Here is a 24,073-nt window from a genome sequence, read left to right as displayed (position 1 = left end):
CCCTTATCATTTTGGAGCGTGAGTTTTACGTCATCTCTTTCTGCTCTTCTGAAAAGCATGGTAGCCAATGGTGTGGTAGGCTCACAAATCAGCTTTTGCCGGCTTGTGTGTCTCTTTCGTATTCATGGGAACATTGTTTATTTGAATGAGGAGGTACAGCTCCATACTTTTTGATCAGATCTACATTCACTTTCTGCCCTTTATTCACGTGAAAAGAGAGCAAGGGCATACAATGACATCCCAATGTATAAGAGATCTCTTTGGTAGATCATGTTTCACTCTGTTTCTCACTTGCATGCACATGTGTTTATCATTCTTCCTTTTTGCTTGTTAAATAAAGTGATACGATCCATGTATAATGCCTCATTTCTTAAATAAACTTGCTAGATTTCATTGTGTTATTCTGTTGGCCCTGGAAACTGTCACTCTCAGAACTCAGCACACAATCTTTAATCCATTTTCCAAAGAATTGAGCAACTGACCAAACATAACCTTGAAAACCCAGCCCCTCTCAGTCAAATATGCAAACCAGAGCCAGTTTTCATTTTGATTTAATGACTGCTCCAAAGAATTAGGTACAGGGAGTAGCTACCGAATAATGTGAATGTAAGAGTAAGACAAGGTATGTAAGAGTTAAGCACAGAATAGTACATTCCTTTTGGTTTCTTGTTTCTTACTGGTTTGCTTATGTTTTCTTGCAGTTAGAGTGAGGCAGGAGTATCTTCACAAGGGGTTGGAACCATCAAACACATGTGGCTCCTTGCACTGATTTCATAATCATCTTTTTAAATATTAGCAGTCAGTTAAAAATTAAACACAAGCTGCAGACAGAAAAGAAATCTGGAAAAGAAATTCTACATGTACAGACAACTCTCCACCATGAAACTATTAATAGCTTTTGCATTTAGTTTAAGCCTATCACTTTCTATTTTTGGAATCAAGGTAAGATTTTAGTTTACATAAACTAACTGGTGTAACAAGGAAGCACATTTTATTTCTTGAATTTTAAGTTGCTATTTGTCTTTTTAAAATGTGTCTGTCACTGATCTGTGTTTGTTTAAAAAATCTGACATGTTATATGTTATTCAGTAATATTTCTTTTTCTAGCAAGACTCATATCTGATAGAAGACTGTGTAAACCAGAAGTATACTCACAATTCTTGTGAAAAAGTTTTTTGCGAGCCATGGCAGAAATGTGTACGGGGTGCCTGTGTCTGTAAGCTACCCTATCAGTGTCCCAAAAATGGCACTATGGTTTGTTCTTCTGACCGTATGAAGTTTCCAAATTACTGTTCTCAAAAGAGCTTTGAATGCAGACATCGAAGGAGCAAATTTGTGCACAGAGGCATTTGTAATGAGCAAGGTAAAAAATATTTTTAGGCTCCTTTTCTGCTTCTGAACTATGCATCGCAGTGAGAAGGGCCACTTTTAAGGATGGAGGGTATTCCAGCATTGATGTGCTCTCCTAGAGATTCTGTGACATTTGGGGCCAAACTAGCAGTTTCACAGGGTGCTCACCATTACCAAGTTGTTACTTTCCTTTCCTTTTACAACTAGCTAGCATGTGCAGGAAAGAGCCAGAAAAAACTGGGGGGGGGGGCATTAGCTCTGCTATGGTCCCCATTGGGGTGGGGGCATGCCAGCTTTGCAATGGAAGGAAAGGTCCCTTTGGCTCTATATTTGATTTTATGTAGAAATTGATTCATAAGGCTCTTTGGTTTAACAAGGTATTGAAAATGAGGTAAGTTAACTATTGATTAGAAATACTTTTGCACTGCCCTCATTTGCAAGTATCTTAAAACAGTTTATAGCAACAACATGAAACAGTAAAACTATCCAATCAAAACATTTCTCATACTCCACTCCTATAACCTCAGGGATGTTGCCTCAGTATGTACTATATCATAACCCATTAAGTTCAGAGCTAGCAGGTTTTATTCACATAACTGCATTTTGTACAATGAATGGACATGCACATGAGATTTTGCTTGGTTTTCTAGAGAGTTTTCACATTTTCTTGGATTCTGGAAATGCATCATTTGAGGGAAGTGGATTTAAACCATCAGAGGGAATGGTTCAAGTCAAAGTGAATCAGTTCCAGAAGACATTTCTCTGTGGACATGGATGGACTATAAATGAAGCTAATGTAGCCTGCAGAGACCTTGGTTTTCCAGCGTAAGAGATTGTGGGGTAGAATGAAGAGTCTTTCATGCTAATATATTTGATATTTAAAGGATGGTGCCAGCACTAATTAGCAAAGTCCCAGCATATTCTTAGACTCCTTCATTATAAATTAGAAGGTCAGGGCCAGAGGTCTGTGGTGGAACATGTGCTTTGCATGCCGAAGGTTTTAAATTCAGTCCCTGGAGCTTCTCGTAATACTAATAGGTTTCAAGAGCACCTCAGGAAACAATGCCTTCTTGTTGGGAAAAGCCTTGTCTTGGATTCACAGCTACTGCAAGGATTCTACTCTCTTTTTATTTTTTGCTTTGCCTTAATGTTAGTACTACATTTTAAAATATTGTACACTGCTTGGAGAACGTTGGCTCCTGGGCAGCTTACAAGTATGATAACTAAACAGATAAATACTCAGCAGGAACAGGACATCTTGGGTGGGGAATTCTAGCTAATAAAGTGTCAGCTGCCCCTAGCTTCACTATCGCTCCTCAGACCAGAATTACCCTGTTCCAGCTCAGTGTTATCTCTACTCTGACTGGCAATGGCTCTCCAGCGGTCTCAAGTAAATAATCCCCCCTTCATACAGGAAGCTGCCCTATGCCATATTTGGTTTCTCTAGCTCAGTGCAATCTCAGCATGGATGGAAAATCAGCTCTCCAGGGTACCCTGCAGGTCTCTTTCCTGGCCCTGCCTAGAGATGCTGAGGCCTGACTTTGGGACCTTCTGCAAACAAAGCCTGTGGTCTCCCAGTGTGCACAAGGGTTCAAGTGCTGGACTGGGAGGCAGGAAACCTGCGTTCTGGGCCCGGCTCTTCCTAGAAGCTCACAGAGTGATTCTGGGCAATCGCCAACTCTCAGCCGAACGTGCCCCCGGTGAGCCGCCATCTCTCATCCTAACCTACACTGTGAGGATAAAATGGAGTGGAAGAAGATTATGTGAACCACCTTGGGTTCCTTGCAGGGGGGGAAGATGAGATAGAAATGTAACAAAAATACACTACAGCACCTCCTGATGTAAGGCAGCATTCCTGTTTTAAGGGAGATGAGTTGTCCTACTAAGCAACACTGGGAAACACTTATTTATATATTACACCTTTCCTTTCACAAGCTCAAGGCAGCACACATGGTTCTCCTCTGCACACACCCCATTTTCTTCTCTCAACAACCCCGTGAGGTAGGTTAGATGAAAGATGGTGGCTCACCTAAGCAGCATTTCATGGCTGATGGGCAATTTGAAACTGGGTCTTCCCAATCCTACTCCAATACCAAGCACTACACCACACTGATGAGATTCTTGGTGTTTTTAATTAAAATATCACACTCTGAGTCACTGTTATAGTCACAGATTTGCAGTGGTATAATCTTACTATCCTATGCATGTGTCTTGTTTGGAAATGCAAATTGGTTCTATTGCAGTGAAATCACCACAATTTTACTTGTTTACTTTATTAATGTACAGCTTTATTCCTTTAGTTCTACTCTACAGCATCCTTTAAAACTCTTCAGCATAACTTACTTAAACTTCAGTTAATTCTGTTAATTAGAAAACATAACATAAAATCAATGCCATACAAGAATATCAATTAGAGATAAAAACAAGTACAAGTTGCCATTAGAAATCCATTATAGCAGTTGTTGAAATACAGTAGCACAAATCTAGAACATTTCCCAAATGCTTGCCAGAACAAGATGGTCTTCAAAAACTTGTCAAAATCAAAAGTAGGCAGGTCTGTTGAACTGAGTTTCACAACAGAGACATAATTCCTGGCATTTGAAGCAAAGTTCCTCCCGCTGACCCAAATGCATGGGGAGGTTCACAAAGGAGATCTTCTCTGAGATTCCATCACATCAATCTACCCTGGCCATTTGCTCCTTTTTGTGTCCAACTTGGCCCTGTAAAGACCCACACTTTACTCCTTATCTGTTGGGAAAATTACAATACAACATAAATAAAATGTGGCTCTCAGGACAGTGAAAGTCCATCATGCAATTTTTTGTTGTTGTTGCATTGCACAGAGGGGCTGTTTCCACGGAGGCGGTTGTGCCATCCAATCTCTCCTCAGAATGCATTACAGCAACGTGCCGAGGGATAGAGATGACCCTAGCCGAATGTGCTTTAACTAGACTGAATCAGACCAGCCTGCCCTTGGCAAAGGTGGTGTGCCACCAATCCAATAGAGGTAGGTAAAGTATGTCTTATGGGGAAACTGTGAACCATCAGACATTATAGTTTAATGATGGAATTGCCAAGTAGGGCCTACAATGGATTGTTGGAGCACAAGTGAATCATCTTCCAGAATACCCCTTTCCATAACACCACCCCCTGCCCTGTATGGGGGACCTACTACAGACATGCCACACTCTTCAGCTACTAAGCATGGTCAGACCTCACAGGGTGCTTTCACATTAAGATGCTTCCTTCAAAGGCTTTTTTTCCCCTACTGCTGCAAACCTTGGGGTCCCCCTTGGCAATTTCTTTTCCAGCCATAGCCCCAATATGGGTGCATAGCTGGTATAGCTCAGCAGTATCTGAGCTCACTACTAGGATGCAGATAAGCTTGCTTGCTCCACAAGTGCCCAACTGGGTAGTTCTAACAGGAAAGTGAACCATTTCAGACTCAGAGAGGTGCTGCACTGTATCTTGGCCACAACTTGACTGGTTGCAGCTTGTACTGATTGCATGGCATATAATAGCATCCCTTAATCGGCCAGGCCACCTGCTGCCCAGTCTGCACCCCAACCTGCATCCTGGGTGGCCTCTTAGCAAAAGGAAGTTTTGCCAGAACTTGAGTAGATCTGGCTACAGGAGGCCCCATTTCCATGGCCCCCTGCTTCCCAGAAGTGGTGCTGGCAGACAGCCTCAGGCTGGGCTGCAGCCCTGTGGACCCACCCCCAGGAACAACCTTGGTCCCTGTTTCTTTTGGGGGGGAGGGGGGCTTCCTTTCCCATTGATTTGGCTCCAAGCCAGTGCCAACAAGCTATGATAATTCTGCCTGGCCATTAACTTCCTACCCATTGGCATCACTTCAGGAAAGGCAAAACCCCAGTGAGCCTGGCCAGTGAGGGAGAGAAGCCAAGCCAAGGCTGCAGCTCCCTTAAGCCTTCTCTGATGTGCGGACTGAAGGAAAGTCTCTCCAGGCTGCGCCCATCATGTGTCCTTCAGCTGGGTGCAGCGGGAAACTGGACGAGCAAACCCACGACTGCCTCCCCTTTCCCTGCACTGACACCTTTGCCTCTGCACAAGCCAAAGCTCCCAGGGCAGCCAGGGAACCAAGCCTGTTATTTTCTGTGGCTGTGAATATAGCCAGGCAATGCCTACTCTCTGTTTTAGGTCTTTTGTTGCTATTTGTGTGCTTTCTATGCTTGTGAATTAAAGTTTTTCATTTTCCTTTTGTTAGGATTGTTACTGATAGAGAGGGAGCATTGCCTTGCTGTTTATAGCAATAACAGAGACAGCCAAATATGAAAAACATTAAGACTCCAAGCCTTGGGGTCACCAGTGCTATTGTGAATTTATTCTAGAATTTGTTTGGGGGCGGGGGGGGGGGACTTCCAGGGATCAGGACAGCATATTAGCCTCTGGACCCCAGAGCCTGCTGCACTTCTGAAATTCACTGGCACACCAGCAGGGGAAATAAGCCCCCTTTAAACAGGAAAATGGATAGTTTGCTGCTGAATTTCAGAAGTATGGCAATGGCTGCAAGAGGGAGCATTTTTTTGTTTTGTTTTGTTGAAATGGACTCATCTACTGCCGCTGCCACCATACCACCAAAATTTAGCAGCAAACTATTGATCTCCTTTTTAAAAGTCTATTTTAATATTTTTTTCCAAAGTGTTTTAATATTTTTCCAAAGTATTATTTCTCATCCTCATTGACAGAGTGCTTCCCTGGAGAATTCCTTTGCGTCAATAGAAAATGTATCCCTTCAGAGAAAACATGTGATGGGATCGATGACTGTGGAGACTTAAGTGATGAAGTCTGCTGCAGAGGTACGCTAAATAGGACCATTCTTCTTTCACATGTTCTCAATTGTATACAAATGAACAAGTCTCAAAAGATGATTCCAGGCTTGGGGCTGCCAAGCAAATTCATAAAGTACAGTCTAATTAAGCTGAGTTTATGAATTAGAAGATATTTCATATTTCCTGGGACAAGCTAGGTATTAAATCTATATATTGCTTTTAAATCAAAATGCTCACAGAACTTTACAAAAGAATCCAATTAATAAAACAACAATAACACAAAATTGATTTAAGCATTGCAACCCATATCTTAATCACATAAAACAGATACCAGAAAGAAAGAAAGAAAGAAAGAAAGAAAGAAAGAAAGAAAGAAAGAAAGAAAGTCTATCATAAAATGCAATAAACATAAAGTTCAGTCCCTTACTTAAGGCCCCATTGGTGAAGGTGTTCTAAGATAGGCTGGACATGCACATGGTGGGTGTGTCGTGAGTGGAGCCGGCTGGTGCTGGAGGTCAGACTAGATGGCCCGGGAGACCCCTTCTGACTCGCTCTGTTTCTGTGTTAATCTCTAGCATAGAATTGGCTTCTCAGTGAAGCCCAACCATTTGAAAATATTCCCTTTTTATTTTCAAGTTGAGGATGCATTTAAACATCTTCCCAGTCTATGTAAAAGCCATTCATCTACAAAAGATCCTGGCTGGAGGCTGCATTTAAAAGGTTTTAGTCACATAGAGAGCGCTTATGTCCATATATGCTCTCCTGCCCCCTGAGATCAGCGGGAGAGGCTCTTCTCCAGAAACCCTCCATGAAGGAAATTAGGAGGGTAAGTACTCGGAGGAAGGCTTTCTCTGCGGTGGTGCCCAATCTATGGGACCTCCCCAGAGAGGTCCGCCTGGCAGCAGCATTATTTGGTTTTCGGCACCAGGCAAAGACCTTTTTATTTAAACACCATTTTAATTGCTAATATTATTTATTCATTTTACTTCTCTGGCCAGGACGTCTCCAATTATATTGTTTTTATATTGTTATTATTTATTTATTGTTGTGAGCCGCCCTGAGGCTTCGGCGAATGGGGCGGCATAGAAGCTTTCTAAATTAGTAAATAAAATAAACTGTTGTATTGGCATTTCTTGCAGGAATCTGCACGCACTTCCCAGGGACATGGCAGTTTTTTGACCAGCCTCCACATGATGGGGCTCTTTATACACAGTGGGCAGGCTTTATTTATTTATTTATTTAAAATATTTCTATGCCGCCCCATCGCAATAAGCCTCAGGGCAGCTCAAAACATCAAAAAAGTTAACCATACATTAAAACCCCAATACAATAAACCCCCAATACCATAAAACCTCAATAAAACCTCAGTGCATTCTCGGCTAAAAAAAAAAAAAAAACCCTAGTTAAATAAACAATTAACAATTAAAATAAGTTTTAAATAAAAAGGTCTTGGCCTGGCGCTGAAAAGCAAACAACGACGGCGCCAGGCAGACCTCTCTGGGGACCGCATTCCATAAATGGGGCGCCACCACCGAGAAAGCCCTCCTCCGGGTACTCACCCTCCTGATGTCATTCACAGATGGTTCCTGGAGAAGGGCATCTGCTGCTGACCTCAAGGGGCAGGAGGGCATATATGGGAGCAAGCGTTCCTTTAAGTATCCAGGTCCCAAGCCATTTAGGCCTTTATAGGTCATAACCAACACCTTGAATCGGGCCTGGACTTCAATCGGGAGCCAGTGGAGCTGACGGAGAACTGGGGTTATATGAGAACAACGCCCAGTCCCCGTCAGCAACCTGGCAGCTCTATTTTGAACCAATTGGAGTATCCGGACTGTCTTCAAGGGTAGCCCCATGTAGAACGCGTTACAGAAATCTAATCGGGTTTGCATGACATGAGAAGCCATGATGAAGTCTTACCATTGTGTGTCTTTTGTGTCAATGGGATCCATTTTCAGAGCTCCTGCTTGGTAGTTTTCTGAAACTATACAATCTGTTCTAGTGTTTCCACCCTTCACTGCAGCTTTTCCAGTTGTCCAGACCTGGGATTGTCATTTGATATGGAAATACCATAGAGTCTCCTAGTAAGAGTGGCCACAAAAGTGGCCACCTCTAGCCTTCAACTGTTGCTACTCTCAGCTCCCTAGTAGCAGACATGTTTGGAGGGGGAAGGGGGAACCCACCTCAAGACCACAGTGCACAGGAGGCTGCAGTGATCCATAGGCAAAAATAGGAAAAGGATGGGCATTTTGCTTCTGGGGACTGCTTCAATTCATGGTGAAGCCAGAAGGGTAGAGTGGGGACAGAGACACCATGCTACCCCAGTAACCATGTGACCATATGACTTGTAAATTTGAGCAAAAATCATTGGATTGTGCATTTTTGGAGACAGTACAGGGTTGCCTGCCATGTCACGTGAACCCAGCTAGATTCTAATCACATGGCGCCCACTCGTTTATAAGCAACTCCCATACCATTGACAAAAAAGCTTAAAGACCACCTCATATAGGAGTAAAATTCATTAAACCAAAAGCTATAACTAGTAATAGTTAAGTATTACTAAATTATTTACTCTTAAAATAGTATGTACTATTACTACCATAGTAATAGTAAAAGGGAAGTAAGTTCCACTGCTCCACATACAATTATAAGAATTGCATACAATTCTTGGGAATGGGTTAGGAATGACAACTCTTCCATGCCTTTGTGTGTGTGTGTGTGTGTGTGTGTGTGTGTGTGAGAGAGAGAGAGAGAGAGAGAGAGAGAGCGAGAGAGAGAGAGAGAGCGAGCGAGAGCGCCTGCAGTGACTAGAGGTGTCTTGCTCACCAACTTTACCCATACTTTATTTACATCCTTACATAGAAGAACACAGAAAAGTTTCCATTCCCAAGAAGAATATATACAATTTTATCTTTCCTTTTTACACTGTGTGTGCAATACACATGCTCACCTGCACACTTGAATCTGATGTATTATACATTTGATATATTCTTGTGCTGTTCAGGAATTCATATCTTATATAAGGCAAACGGTTTCTTTTTAATAGCATGTCGGGCAGGCAGCTTTCACTGCCACTCAGATGTCTGCATTCCAGAGTCCTACCGCTGCAACAACGAAAAAGACTGCCTAACAGGAGAAGATGAAAGTCGCCGATTTTGTAAGCACACACTTTTAATTATCTGTAGTTAGAACCAGAGAATCATTTTCTCCCTGTGCAAATGGATCTATACATTTCTGCCTAAAGAAAGCTGTGATGGCAGCTGAGCCCATCACAAAGTGGGGATCTTCACAGAACCTAACTGGATTCCCACCATGTGGCAACTGGGTGTGACCAAGGAGCATGACAGGGGCTCGGCACAACCCTTGTTGTGAAGGATGGCTGCACCACAATGCTTAACCACTCTATCAGCTGGGCCTGTCCCACTCCTGCAAGAGTGCCGCCACCCTCCGACTCACCCTTTCGAATACCTAGCGGGATGGGCACCAGAGCTCCATCCTGGGAGACTGAGGCAGAAAGAGGAGAGCTAGGCACACTCGCCATCCTAGCACCTCCATCTCAGTCTAAGAAAACCAGATATCCAGCTACTAGGCCTGAGCACTGGACTTGGCATTGACTCGCCCACCCCCCCTTGAAAGCTACATAACTAGGACAAGAGCCATGTTTATTTTCAAAAAGGGCCAAGGCGAGTAATACAAAAGCACTAGATTGAAAGTGAAAAAGACAAGGAACAAAAGATAAAAAGAGCAAACAAAATCCTGATTTTCCAAGCACACACATAAACTTCTAGTGCATTACCTGGAAAAGAAAATAACCAGTGGCCTTTCCAGAGCAGAAGCCTAGCAGCAGTTGGTTAGCAAGGCACTTCCAGTCAGTTGCGTGCTAGGAGGGAGACAAAATGCCCTTTTTAAATTCTCCCCTCCTGCCCTGACAACAGTTGCTCCTCAGCCTGGGATCTTCCTAGGCGTCCATTGCCAAGGACTCCGACCCAGCGGCAGGCAATTGAACAAAGTTTGGGCTTAGCAGGAAGACAAGCCTGTTGGCCTTGGGAGTGGAGCTGCCCACATTCTCCTGATAAGCCCGGGAAGTAAATCAATTGAGAACCACTGCTCATCACTGGACTTCAGCATCCTTGTCTTGCCTCAGACTGTCCCCTGTAAAAGCTCCAATGGCTCCTATCAGCAGTCAAACAATGCTCAAACCTAGGCAGTGCCCTAACCGTGAGATGTTTATCATTATTAGGTAGATCACTGAATCTGAAGTTTGTTCTTCAGGTATAACATTTCCAACAACATTTTTTGTTCTTGTGACTTTTTAATATACAGGCAGTCCCACTAAATGGGCTACGGAAGCTCAACCTTCTTAGAATAGCTCGATGAGGCAGACAGCATTCTTTCCAATGGAGCTCAAGCTGGTGGACTTCAAACTAAACCCTTAATTCTGATAATGGAAGCTAAAACAATTTTGCAAGCCTTTCCATAAAGTTTCTCAGCAGAGGGGCTTGTCCTCATTCGGGATATAGATACTAACTATATTTTACTACCTGTTAATAATGAAGAGTCCAAGCCAAATGATATTTTTATGTTTTTTATGAGCTGCTTTGCAATCTCATCCAGAAAATCACCTTCAAACACATTTTCTGTTATATAAATACATTTAAAGCTAGCTTTATCCCACAACATGCATTTGTAATTTTTGTATATTTTTCATATCTTTTAGTTTTGCATAAATATGTTTCTTTTAAATAGGTGATACCAGACCTAAGGGAAGGGAAATAGGTAAGATTTCATGTTTTTATGTTATTTTATTCCCATTTATTTATGGATCCATATTTAAAGGCAGGAGGCTCCCAATGTTTATGTAACCTTCACAGAGGCACTTAGCATTGTGTCTAGTTTGGTCTTAAGATTAATTGACTGAACGTCTTACATATGGAGCTCTGGGCCACGCCAGCAATATCTCCACGGGGCAGTGACTCCCACCTAGCTGTTGTGAACAATATTTCTAGATAACGTAGAATGTTTGTGGTGGATGGCAACATCCATCAGGATAATGCTAAAGAATATTCTGAGTGCTAGTCATTAACTTAAGTTAACTGGACCAAAAAAGATGTTTTGATTTGTTTTTGAGCCTTTAAAAGCAGATTTAGCATGGAGGCATTAGCAGGTCAAACTTTCCACAAAACTGCGGAGGAAAAAATTATGACCTGCTATCAAAGCCAAAGAACTATTAAAGGTCAGATGCAAGGAATAATGCAAGAGTTGGCAACTTTGTGTCCTTCCAGGGGGAAAACTGGCAACACTGGGATATTCCCTACAGTAATAACATAATGTTCCCCAGTCAGAAAGCACTTCCGAACAATACTACCTTTGCCTCCTTAATAGATGTTATTCTAGTATGAAAAAAGATGGAAGAAGTTGTGAGGCAACAGGGGAGAGTGACAACTGATGGAGGATGTCACCTGCATCCTGCTGAAATTGTGTGACTGAAGCCCCTTAGTAACCAAGGGGATTGAAACAAACACTTGAATCTACAATTGCAGCTACACCAACTTAAAGCTAGTTGTACATTCTTGTTTTACTGCAGAAGTAACAAAAGAAGCTGAGCAGTCCATGGATGAAGGTAAATGTGCACTTCATCACAGCACAAATAGAACAGGTGGTATGCGCTTAGATTACTTTCAGAAAGGCTTAACAGCCTAGTCTTATTTACTCACAAGCAAGTACGCACAAGACAGGAACCTAAAGCTGATTTCACACATACAGTCACTGATCACCCTTGAAAATGCCTCTTCACTGGATAAAAAGCTTGCATATACCACTGTCTGCATGCATGAATCAGTCCAAACAGTGTGTGTGCTTGTTTGCATCACTGTCCTTTTTTCAAAACCTTGAAACCCCTGGGACAGTTATATTACTACCCCACCTTCTTTCCTGCAAGGAACCCGAGGCAGCTTACATCATCTTCCTCCTCCTTTCCCTCCTCTTCTCCATTTGAATCTTATGGCAGCCCTTTGAAGTAGGTTAGGCTGAGAGTCAGTGACTAACCTAAATCCAGTGCAATTCATGGTGGAGTGATGACCAGAACCTGGAACTTCCAAATCCCAGACATTCCCAAGGAAATTTTATGCCTCAGTGGGATGGAAATTCAAAGTCAATTGCTTAAACCAAAATATTGTTCATGATGAAATATGGCCCAAATGTCTCCGAACCATAACATCTCTAATCCCACTCACCTGTCATTAAAAAGACTTTCCACGGGAACTGGGTTTGGCAAAAAACCTCAGCAGTACAAGTAGGTCTATTGCTATGCTTAAAACAAACTTAGTGGCAACCTGGGACTGAACCCAAGATCTGAATGTTCCTTGATGGCTTTCACTTTTGGGAAGTCCTGTAGCCCATCAAAGGCTGAGGAGGGCAGAGAAACAAATGGTAGAAGGGGGAGCTAGGCCAGGCAGAGGTAGGAGGTTTTGCCAATTGAATGTAGATGCACAGAATTGTAAATCAGTTTTAAGTGAAGCAGTGGGGCTGCTGTCTTTGGGACTGTGCTGCAGGCGTAGCAGTGTTGCTTGCTTTAGGAGTCTTCCTTGTTTCCATTTCCACATTCGGAAACGAACTGGTGCGACACAGATGCCATATATCTCTACAGTACTCTCTCACCCAGAACAAAGTGTAGTAGCGCTGTTTCATAATTCCTCACCACTCGGGAATTGAGAAGAACGTGACAGTACGCTATGGCCAAATTTGCCCTTCAAATACAATCATGAAGTGTTATTGTTTTAAAACACAAATATAAAAATATAAGTGAGCATATATTACAGGCATAACCCTGCAAATCTGTTTTCTTAAAGAAAGAAGAAAGTTTAAAACATTTTTACCTCAGCTACACTGCGGCATTTTAAACCGCACAGTTACTCGTCGGAAACGAATCCTAGGTGGATTTACTGCAGAAAAGGTAAATGGAAAAAAGCAGGTGAAATGGTTACTGTACTGGTCTCTATCTTTGGGCTTAAGGCAGAGCCTCGACAGGCATGGGATAATTCAGTCTCAGTTCCAATCTCAGAAATTTGCTCTGAGGTCAGAGCTGGGACTCAGAAGTTTGAACGCCTTCCTCGTGCCCTTGCAGCCAGTGAAGAAAGAACTGTGCCAGTTGTGGACAAATTAATGGAAGAGAAGACTGTCCGTGCCTACTAGTTCTGATGGCAGTATGCTTCCTGCAGTATCGGAGGTGCTATGCTTTATGCCCACACAGGCAAGCACATGGTTTTCCCTCCAGCTTCCATGGCTTCCAAGCTTTGGCTACAGAGGAAGGCAATCCTTCCATGTCCAAGGGAGACAGTTGCTAGGGACCTTCAGCAGGACAGTGCTGCCCTACTTGTGGGATCCTGTAGGGACCTGGCTGGCTGCTGTATGGTTTGTCTGATCTGGTATGGCTTTTCTTAGGTTCTTATGTACTCATGGCTCCAACCTCAGAGACATGCTCTTTGGGGTGGGGGGAACTGAAAGGGCAGCAGACAGCCTCTGAGGCACCTCCCATCATGCATAGGATGTCCATAATCCTGTGAATTTGGACAGTTACAAGCAGTCTCATTGGATTGCACTGTTAATATATTTATAGTCATGGAGAAGTTGTAATAATGATCAAGTAATCCATGATCCAGTATAATGCTCTGAAAGCGATAAACATAAGAAGCTGGGGGTTCATTTTTAAATTATTGTCTTAAATGTAACACAGAAACCTTGTTCCTCTTTCTCACTTCTCAGTTCCTTCTTACCTCATTCATAAAGTAGGAAGTCAGAATGGACAGTAGGGAAAACTAATGTAAGCCTTTAGTTACTGGATTGGACTGGTTCAGTAAGCCAAAGTTAGGTACAATAACAATAACAAAAGTTGTGTTGTTGTTTCTAGGCTTTTGGGGTCCCTGGCCCAAATCTATTCCCCTGAACCCTTGATATATTTATTAGAGCTATGAGTTTTCACTGGTGCCAGCAGATTATTATTTTTTAATTGCTGTTCAGGCACAAATTTTTAAGGGGGAGAGAAAGGGTAATTTTACCTTCCCTTCATGTTGCAACACCACCATTACCGCAAAAAATCTCTCCCTGCATACCAATTCAGCTGGGGAAAATGTTTTCAGTTGGCTTGGGATAATCAGGGGCAAGGTGAAAATCAGTTGAAGGATTTGTTTTATTTGAGATGTTTTGATGAGAAATTGTTTGGCTGGCTCAGCCTGCAGTGAATTTGTCCTAGCAATTATCAATGAATTTGTGGTTGTAGATATAAATATGAATATGTATGTACAGATTTATGAAGAATTTTGTCTTATGAGACTGGTCCCTGCATCTTTAAAAGATGGAGCAATGCCCCGATCAACAGCAACAATTTGGTCTATATGCAAGTAATATGACTAAGAAGACAATTCTGTTAAAATACTGTAGTCCCTGTGCATAAAAAGAGGTTTGGGATGACTTAATCCACTTTTTTGCAGGATGAATTTCCATGGCAAGTAGCAATTAGAAGTGAAACACAAAAAGTGAGCTGTGGTGGAGTTTATATTGGTGGCTGTTGGATTTTGACTGCTGCTCACTGTGTCAGGTAATTGATTTGGGGGTTTCTGAATGTTGTTGTTAAATGTACGTGATAGTTATCCATACATTTCAGGTGAGATGAACAGAACAAAAGCAATAGTTTAAAATAAATTGCAAATCCTTAGTAGAATAAAATGAAAAGAAACAGTGAAATAGAAGTATTTCAAAAAGTTATGGGACAGCACCAGTGTTGTCGCTCTGCTTACACATCTGAAGTAGCAATAGTGACTTCCAGTGCTCAGGAAGTAGTGTTAGCTGGCACGACTGGTTTCCCCAGAAACCAGTTGCACCATCTTATACTACTGGCATATTCCAGAGGTTGTTTGTGTTAGTTTTCCAGACAAAGTAGCAAGTACTGTGTTGTACTTTTGGAAGTCAGTGTGTTAGATTTTCATCAGCAGTTTCCAACAAGCTACATTAGCTACCTTTTCCCAATTTGTGTCAAGTAATAGTTGGTTGGCCTGGAATATGTTTCCATTTTTCTTTTATCTTATCTTATCTTATCTATTTATTTATACATACATACATTTATAGGCTGCCTATAACTGCTGAGGCCTTCCTAGGTGGCTTATAATACATTAAAACCTTAAAGCCAAGAAGCTTGCTCTCCTCTTAATCTATAGTTAGACTTGGGCTCAGACAACACCCCAAGCTATCATGGGTGAAACTGCTCCTAGAATAAGTCCTGGGTTTGGTTTAGTTTTTGTCTCATGTGAAGCTGTCCTGCAGGAAACGGTCCAGGTTAGCAAGAAAGCTTGCCATCCATGTTGGGCTGTGGTGTCCTGGGAGCATAGTCATGTGGTATCTTAGATGTAGTTGCCCTCAAAAATTTGGCAAAATACTGTCTCTGAAAGTTTTCATTGATAGCAACCATTTGACTGATTAGCTGGCAGCTGGAAATTTATCCTGAATCAAAGTTTACATTTTAACTATGTTATACTTTTCTAAAAAGAAAAAAAAATCTTCTTTGCAGGTCAAGCCGCAGGCATCTTTATCGGATATGGACTGGAATGCTAAACACGGTGGAGATGAATACTGGAATAGATACATTTCTTTTAGATGACATAATAGTCCATGAAAATTATAATTCCAAAACATATGAAAATGACATTGCTTTGCTGAAGCTGACACCTAAGAACACCAACCCTCCATGTACTCCACCTGGTTCCGTCCCAGTATGCATTCCCTGGTCAAAATACATGTTCAAAGGTGGTTCCAAGTGCAAAGTGTCTGGCTTTGGACTTGCTGAAGGTAATTAGAATTTGATGATTGTTTATGTTCTCAGAGCCAGAATGAGAGAAAAGTGAATGAGGAGGTTGCAACCATGGAGAGCACATCCACAGGTTCTCAGTTAACCCCTGCAGGGGTGTGTGCCTATGCTTGACGTTGGCCCTGGAAAGAGACATCAAATGCATTTCCACATCATGGCAATAAGCCATGGTAGATTAGTTGTTATGCAAACCTCCTGCAGTGTGCCTGACAAATGATCAGGCTCACTATGGGTTGTTTCTCCATCCCTCTTTCTCCTTCTCCCTCAGTCCTCCCACAAGTATCCCAGAAGACTCTGCAGAGGACTGATTTCCTTGCTCCTTTCTCCCACCATGGCTTTTTGTGGCTTTTTTGTAACTTTAACCATCACTCCCCCGTAGAAGATCATGATCTCCAGTTTTTGTAATTTCCAGATTGATAGCCAAAGCGATCAAGTGCCCAAGTGGCACATTAAAAGGGCTGTCAGTGGATAGCAACCATTTTTTAAAATGTGCAAACAATGTATGCAAATATTTTTGCTTTTCTTTTAAAAAGCAAATCAGTCATACTTGCATACCTGTACAGGTGCACAGTTCTGCAAGTACAGAAATAGGGAGTTTTGGATGGGCAATGTTGGAGAAGCAGGACACCTGCTGTCAAAGTTCAGTGGGTTCCAGTCCTGGTCATTGACTCAAAGAAGGGCCAAATAAAGTTTTCCCTCACTTCCTCCTGAGGACTATGAAAAGGTGAACTGCCAAGGGGAAACAAAGGCATGAAAGCAAAATGCTTATACAGCCAAATGCTTATGTCCCTGTCAAAAAAGTGTCCATTGCACTGTCAAAACCACATTTCAAAGGGAACCCAAAGTTTTGGCAATGAGCTTTCAAAATTCCTTTTCCATCAAAGGGGGGGGGGGGTGGAATGCACTTTTGCACTTTTCTGAGAAGCCAGAGTCTCAGAAAAAAAGTGAAAAATACTCGGTACCCTAAGAACAGTTGGGGCAATAAAGCAGCAGCAGCAATAATGAGGATCTCACTGAAAAAAGGAGGTAACTCTCACCACCCCTTTTTGGAAACAAAGATCCCTCATTATTCGTTTTCCTTCAGCAGCTTACCTTTTGACAGAGGTCAAGAGAAAGCAAAATACAGAGAATGCTACCTGCTGCATTTCAACATTGCAGAGTTGAGGCTCCCTCATTCTGTACTCACAGAACACCTTCACAGTAGATATTAAAAATAGTAAAAGAAATGCCTAAAGAAATTATTTACCAACCATTGTTTATGTGCTTTGAAGGAGCGCTCAATGGTTTTCAAAACACCGACTGCCAAAAAAACGACTGTCAAGCAAGGTATCCTGATGTTGGAGGGTGGGGCTAAAGAGTTAAAAAAAACTGGCAGCCATGACATGGAATACCCAGCCAATGCCAGTTACCCCAAAGTGTGATTTGCATACTTGGGTGGCTGGCACTGATGATGGCCCAGGTGAATTTGGCAAGTGTGGCAGGAAGTTCTTGCCATTTCTGCCAGACACTTTGCTGGCCAGTTCCAGCTACCCATAATGGGGTCAGTTACCTAGGTTCAAATGATGTGAAAGCCCATTGTGGATAAAACAACCCCTTTGTTTCCTTTCCATAAGCTACCCTGCAGGAAATGGTCCAGGATTACATGATACAATACACCATGGCTTGTCACTTACAATGGGGTTGTTGAGTCATTCTGACCCCCTTCACCCCACATCATATATAACAAATAGTCATGATGTCATAGTATCATGACTAACTATTATTGCAAATCATGCAGCCAGAAATGTAAAGAGACTGAACAAATGAAATGAAAGATGTGGCAGAGCACTGACCAACCTTCCAAATCTTCAAATAAGAAGGGGCTGGTGATATAAGTTTGTTGCTTATACTTGACTAAATGCTTTCACAATGCCTGCCATTTTCCTCTACTACCTTACAAAGTTGCCCACTACAGCTGAATTTGAGAGTCTCCTCACCTTCTCCATCAGCACTAGCATAACCTCTTTAGATACAGAAGCATCCATAAAAGCATTGCAAACTTTTTGCAATATTGTTTGAGTAGGCCTTCATAACCCTTCTTGGTCACTGGTTTGCAGTAAAATTGTGAAACTGATGTAACAGTTTGGGAAGCTGATTCTTGCTGGCAATTTGCATCTCACACCTTTTATATATGTATGTTATAATCAGCTTAAGACACAATGCATGTCTTGTTCAGACAGAAAAAGGTCCTACAGATGCCAGCATTCTACCAGCAATATACTTATGATTGTACTATTGGCCTTTAATATGAAGAAGGCTATGACTTGGCAGAGAAGGCTACTCAATCTAGACACTAGGGATCTGGGATGGCTTTTTGATCAACTAAAATCTTGGTGGGACATGGTCACATATTGGATGCCTAAAGGTAAGATAGCAAAGCTCAATGGCAAGAAAAAAATGTACTAAATTGTTTGTCTTGCCTTTTTGTTTTCTTGGCCACTTGTTTTTTCTTCAGGTTTTACAAAACAATTTGCCCTTAAGTGGGGCCGCATTTCTATAATGGAGAACTGTTCTGATATCTACAAGGGCCGGTATTTTGAAGGAATGGAATGTGCAGGTGAGCATGCATTTTGATATACCTGTCTGGATGTAAATTTGTAAACTATTATTGCAACTGCCCTCTCTACTTTCTGGCACTCCCTACAGTGGCAACACTGTGCAAAACAATGTGTAGCACAATCCTATGGCCACTAGCTCCTTTCTAAATGCTCTCATGGTACAGCTGGGACTTCACTGTCAGGGCGCTCCCCTTCTGCCCATGGCTGGTTCCCAAAGAATGGCACTGGCTGCTTCTCCAAGGTTGCAAAAACAACTTTGGATGGGGTGTTGCTTGGCTATGCTGGGAGGCTGATGGGAGGAGACAGGGATCACCATGCTATGAAGTTTCCTGGTGGTGCCTCAGCCTCTCTGGCTCTGAAGTGGCTGAAATCACTGGCTAGCTGAGTTGCCAGGTAGGAGCAGCAAGGAGGCAACCTCACCTCTGCGCGCCTCTTGCCTTCCATAGGATGCCTGTCATCCTCCAGGCATCCTGATTGGATTGCACCCTGAAGGCTTCTGAATCTGCTGCAGGAAAAATACAGGCAATTCAGTCATAAGCCTGGTCTTACTATTCATGGAATTTTAGGGGCAGGGGTGGGGAGTGGAATCTGGACTACAGAGAGATAAATCGGTCCATTCTACTTTGTCCCATATTCAGATGTTTTTAACCTCATGTTCTTTTCATCACATACATGAAGACATTACAGTAGATTGTTAGTGAGCAGTGAACCAAACCAAATTCTCACCAATCTGCACTGGCTAAACGCCATGTTCTCCATGGAGAGGATAGTCCTCTTACCTGCCATTCAGAATTAAAGATGAGGAATCCATTGGGAAAAAAAGAGATAGCAGCCCTAATTCAGCACACAGGCATTTACGATGAATGACTCTGTCAGATTCACATTCTCCCACATTCAAAACTTTTTAATCTCAAATTCCTTCTATCCCACTAATGAAAAAAAGTTACGTATGTTGGAAAGTTCTTATCAAACCAGGAACCCAATGGAATTCTCAACCATCCCTTCTCCAGATACGGTTATCATCCACTTCTAATCCCTCTACTCCATTTTCTCCCACTTCTTCCATCATGTTTTCTTTGTAAAGAAGAATCTGTTCTGGTGAAAAACACAGTTGATTGGTAGCACTAGGTATGTTCTGTCTGGAAACATCCCTCATCTACCTGCACTTTGGGTTGTCTACAAAAAGTTTTCTTCATCGTCTTTACTGGCATCCATATCAAGATTGTTACAGTGGTTTAAGTGAGAATGAAACTGGCAGTTATAGTAGGAGAATCAACCTTTGCTTTGTCTCTTTTCAGGTACATATGATGGCTCTGTAGATTCCTGTAAAGGTGACTCAGGAGGACCTTTGGTTTGTTTTGACGCCGATAATGTAGGATACCTTTGGGGTATTGTGAGCTGGGGTGAAAACTGTGGTGAAAGAGGACACCCTGGAGTTTATACAAAAGTGGCCAATTATTTTTCTTGGATTAGCCATCACACTAAACTGAATTTCTTGCCTTGACAGAATGTCTGAGTTTTGGAATGGAAATATTCCTTCTTTCTGCCTTGTAATAACACCATATAATGATTGGCTAGAAAACTAGGAGCTCCATCCAGCCAAAGTTAAACATTTTAAATCTCATTAGTTGTGATAGGAGCAATGTTCATTGCAATCCTAAGCATGTTCCCAAAGTAAGTCATGGTGAATTCAGTGGGGCTTTCCTTCAAGTAAGGGTATATTGTATTGGAGCCTTAAGCTAGTTGAAATCCATGGTACTTACCTCTATCTGAATTATGCCTTGGAGGATCAGCACTTAGTTAGGACTTGCAAAATTTTGCATTTCAATAGTTTGAAAATTCTGTTGGTCTTTTATGCACAGCTCTTGTATGTTTCCTTGTACTTAGACAATATGCACAAATAAAAGCGATCTTCCCATCAAATCATTTGTTTTCTATAATTGGGCTTTTATTGAGATTTGATCAGCTTGCTACACTGTTGGGTAGATGACAGAATGATGAACAGAGAATGTTCTATCATCTTAGCAAGCAAAACTAGAATCCTACTATTTCCTTCATTTCAGAGCAACTCAGATGCCTCAAAACTCGAAGTAATTAATGCACAGCAAGCAACACAAACATTTTCTTCTGTAGGAACAAAGGATACACAAAATCATAAATAAGCCTCTGTTGTGGACCTAAGAACATGGGAAACACCTTCCACTGAGTCAGACCGTTGGTCCATCCAGCTCAGTTTTGTTGACACTGTCTGGCAGCCACGCTTTAGGGCATGGGTCCTCAAACTACGGCCCGCGGGCCAGATCCGGCCCACCATGCCCATTTATCTGGCCCACCTCAGAGGTTTTGAACTCCCTGTGCCTGCCCCCACCGCTGCCTCGCCGCACGGGTGGCAAGGCAGTGGCTTGCTCGCTCGGAGATCGTTTTGGACTCGCTCGGAGATCTTGCCGCACACGTGCACGCCTGCCACCGCCTCACCAGCCCTTGCCCGTGGGCACCCCCACCTCACAAGAAGTGTATTTGTCTGTGTATTTTATTAATGGTGTGATATATTTGTAGAACATAATCATATTCCATTCTAGTCCATTCTTTCGATTTCTTTCAGAAGACACCAATTCCCTTCCCATGTGCCTGTAAAGAGAAAAATGCTTGTTTCTGAGATGAAACCTCACACTTTTTCTAATCACTCTGTCCCCTTATTCATGTTATGAACACTAAAAAGGAAGAAAACATGCCACACAAACTTGTAGACAAGTATCTCTTGTTCAGATCTTTTCCATTCCTTTTCAATAAACCTTTTTATTTTCCCATTATTTTAAGGCTTGAGTGTGATTTTATTGTGGGGTTTTATTGTATAGAAAATCATTCTGAATGCTGTGCTCAACTCTGTTGTGCTGTAAGACTGTCTCGAGACCTTGGAAGCGGACGGTATATAAAAGTTTCAAATAAATAAATAAATATGCACTGTAGGAAAATGTCACTGCACTCCCTTTATTGCTAAATAAAGAAGATATACTCTAATAATAATAATACTTGTTGATGTTTTATTAATCTGTTGTTCCTAGAAACTGACATTTGGAGAGTGGACCATGCCAACACTCTTTCATGTTCAGTCCTATGCATCTTTGCAATACACCAAGAAACAACATACTATTGCTGGGACATTTCATTCTCCCTCCCCGCAGCTACTCTGTAGATTATAGTTAGAGGGAACAGGGAATCTTGAGTGGGGTGGCTGGCAGGTGATGGCAGCATCCGTGCTAAAAAAAAGTGCCAGCACTGCATCCCTGCAAGCCCTGGCTCCACTACACTGCTGATTCCTTGAGCACTGAAGGACGAAACAACCATTTCTCTTCTCCCTACAACCCCCACCTTTCCTGCTTCATAGCCACTTCTACATTACTGATATTTCAGAGCAAGAACCCAACAAAAGCCTGTTTGCCAGCCCTGATAAAAGAAAGGAATCCTCTGCGCATTTGCAGCTGCACCTTTCACACTTGGAACAAAACAGCACTGGGATGCCGTGGAATAAAATGGCGTTACCTTCTGATGCCGTCATGCCGAACACAAATACTTGGAAATTTAAAATCAGAAAGCTCTGGGCATCTTGTACATGCCCAGTTGGCTGCTCTCAGACTATTCTATTTTATTTTTAAGGAAGGAAGGAAGCTGCTACAGCAAGCTCTCTATTATCCCCACTCAATCCGAGAGGGCGGGTTGGACTGTTGGTCTATGGACTTTGGCAGACCAAGGACTGTGAACTTGGGTCCAGCCCTAATTAGATTATTATTATCATCATCATCATCATCATCATCATCATTATTTATTAAGTTTCTATCCCGCCAAGTGTCTAACCCATTAGCCAAGATGACTCTCTGAGTGGATACCAAATCACAGGTTAAAACCACCACTTTAAGTTGAGCTCAGAAACAAATAAGCAGCCAAGTGGAATGATGTAAGACCAGAGTTACAGCTCTGTTCTCTGGATTTTAGATAGTAACCTGGATGCCAAACTGCAAACCAATGAAACTTTTCAGCCTTTAAAATCAGCCCAAAGGGAGCATTGTACTAATTCAATTTTGAGGTAAAAGGGACATGAATAACTGAGGCCAAGTGTGTGTTCTCCGGATCAGGATGTAGGTATTTTATTCATTCCAAATTCAGCTGGCAAAAAGCCATCAATGCCAACAAAAGAAATCAGGACAAGCAGTGCTCAGATGCTGCATACCTGCTTCTTCAGGATGGAGCAACCAAACTGAGAACAGGCTGGACATGGTGGTTTGACAAATTTCCTGGCCCTTTGCCTTTGTCTGTCCTGGATTACATTTCAGTGTATCACTCCTGTCAACTGCAGATCAGACCCTGATTTGTCACTTCTGCTAAAAGTCCAGATGACCCGCCTCCCATGTGCTGAGATGGTGTGTGGGGTTGTAAAGCTGGGTGGGGCAGCTCCATTGCTAATGCACCCCGAGGCTGAACCCATGCCATTTGCACAGTCAGAGGAGGTCAGAAAAGGCTCCGCATGCATGCAGATCTATAGAGGTCCTCTATGTGAAACGTGATCATGGCCCCATCAGGGCCCCCCTGTAGAGCCCCTTCTGATGTTCTTCATGCACCTGGGCAGCAGGGGTGTGGCCTCTGGTCATGTTGCTGCCATTCATGGGGGCCTTTTAACATGTCAGATTTTTTGACAAGTGGTAGAGGGCCTCAGTCCTCCTTCTGCCTCTCGGGAATCATATCTTGGGAATGAGGTGTACAGCTGAGAATCATCCACGTAGCATTTAGGCCATCAAGTCCAACACTTGGTTCGGAGCAGGACTCCATTTTAAAGCATCCCCAACAGACGCCTTTCCAGTTTCTGCCTGAATACCTCCAGTAACAGAGGGGCCACTACTTTCCTAGTTGTATGGTCTGAAGACTCGGACCATTAGGACCCTTTTTGTGCCACTTCAAACTAAATATCCAACAGTTTCATGAGAATTTAGCTAAGCCTGCCTGGCTGGATGTGCACCATTCCTTCTAGGACCACCTTCTTGTTTCTGAGGTTCTTCAGCCTCTTCCTCTTCCTTTGTTCCTGCCTTCAACCAGCTATCTGGTGATGGCATCTCCCATTCTCCCTTCATGTCTCACTAACTCTTGCATGGTGCTGTCCCACAAAGCAGCCCCTCGCCCTGGTCTTTTCGGAGGCTCTCCAACCTCCACTGTCATCACTGCCCTCTTCCTGCAGTAGCTTTTCTAATTTGTTTCTTCCTGCCCAAAAATCCTATACAAATATAGTCTAAGGAAAGGAGGAGGAGCAAGTTATGAGTGGAGGGGGGGAGGAGGGAGAAAGCTTTAAAGCCACTCCTACTGGTAACAGCTGTAACACTGCTAGGTTGGAACACAGCCATGGGCTCTTCACAAAACACCACAAAGTAGTTTGGGAACAAGGGAATATTGAGTGAATGGTGTGTGTTGCATCCTCCACCCAAGGGCCAGATGTCACA

General features: G+C 42.6%; 1 protein-coding gene across 1 annotated transcript; it reads left to right on the top strand.

The window, feature by feature from the left end:
* Positions 1 to 612: 612 nt before the first annotated feature.
* Positions 613 to 20,513, top strand: LOC123023110 (complement factor I-like). Its single transcript, XM_044429509.1, has 13 exons — positions 613 to 942; positions 1,108 to 1,363; positions 2,001 to 2,175; positions 4,194 to 4,357; positions 6,057 to 6,167; positions 9,184 to 9,294; positions 10,884 to 10,913; positions 11,722 to 11,757; positions 12,986 to 13,089; positions 14,624 to 14,730; positions 15,697 to 15,974; positions 18,488 to 18,589; positions 19,889 to 20,513. Exons 1-13 carry the CDS (start codon positions 859 to 861, stop codon positions 20,092 to 20,094), a joined length of 1,764 nt encoding a protein of 587 aa, XP_044285444.1. The 5' UTR covers positions 613 to 858; the 3' UTR covers positions 20,095 to 20,513.
* Positions 20,514 to 24,073: the final 3,560 nt, after the last annotated feature.

The sequence above is a fragment of the Varanus komodoensis genome, unplaced genomic scaffold, assembly GCF_004798865.1.
Source record: "Varanus komodoensis strain SLA01 unplaced genomic scaffold, ASM479886v1 scaffold2, whole genome shotgun sequence".
Classification (NCBI taxonomy): domain Eukaryota; kingdom Metazoa; phylum Chordata; class Lepidosauria; order Squamata; family Varanidae; genus Varanus; species Varanus komodoensis.
The sequence above is the reverse complement of the archived record's forward strand: the minus strand, read 5'-3'. Positions and strand labels throughout refer to the sequence as shown.

Excerpts from the sequence above, each read along its gene's own strand:
- LOC123023110 (XM_044429509.1), top strand. The coding sequence starts at position 859 with ATGTACAGACAACTCTCCACCATGAAACTATTAATAGCTTTTGCATTT. Across the intron at positions 11,758-12,985 it reads TGAGCAGTCCATGGATGAAG|AAAGAAGAAAGTTTAAAACA; the intron begins GTAAATGTGCAC and ends GTTTTCTTAAAG. Across the intron at positions 15,975-18,487 it reads TGGCTTTGGACTTGCTGAAG|GTTTTACAAAACAATTTGCC; the intron begins GTAATTAGAATT and ends TTTTTTCTTCAG.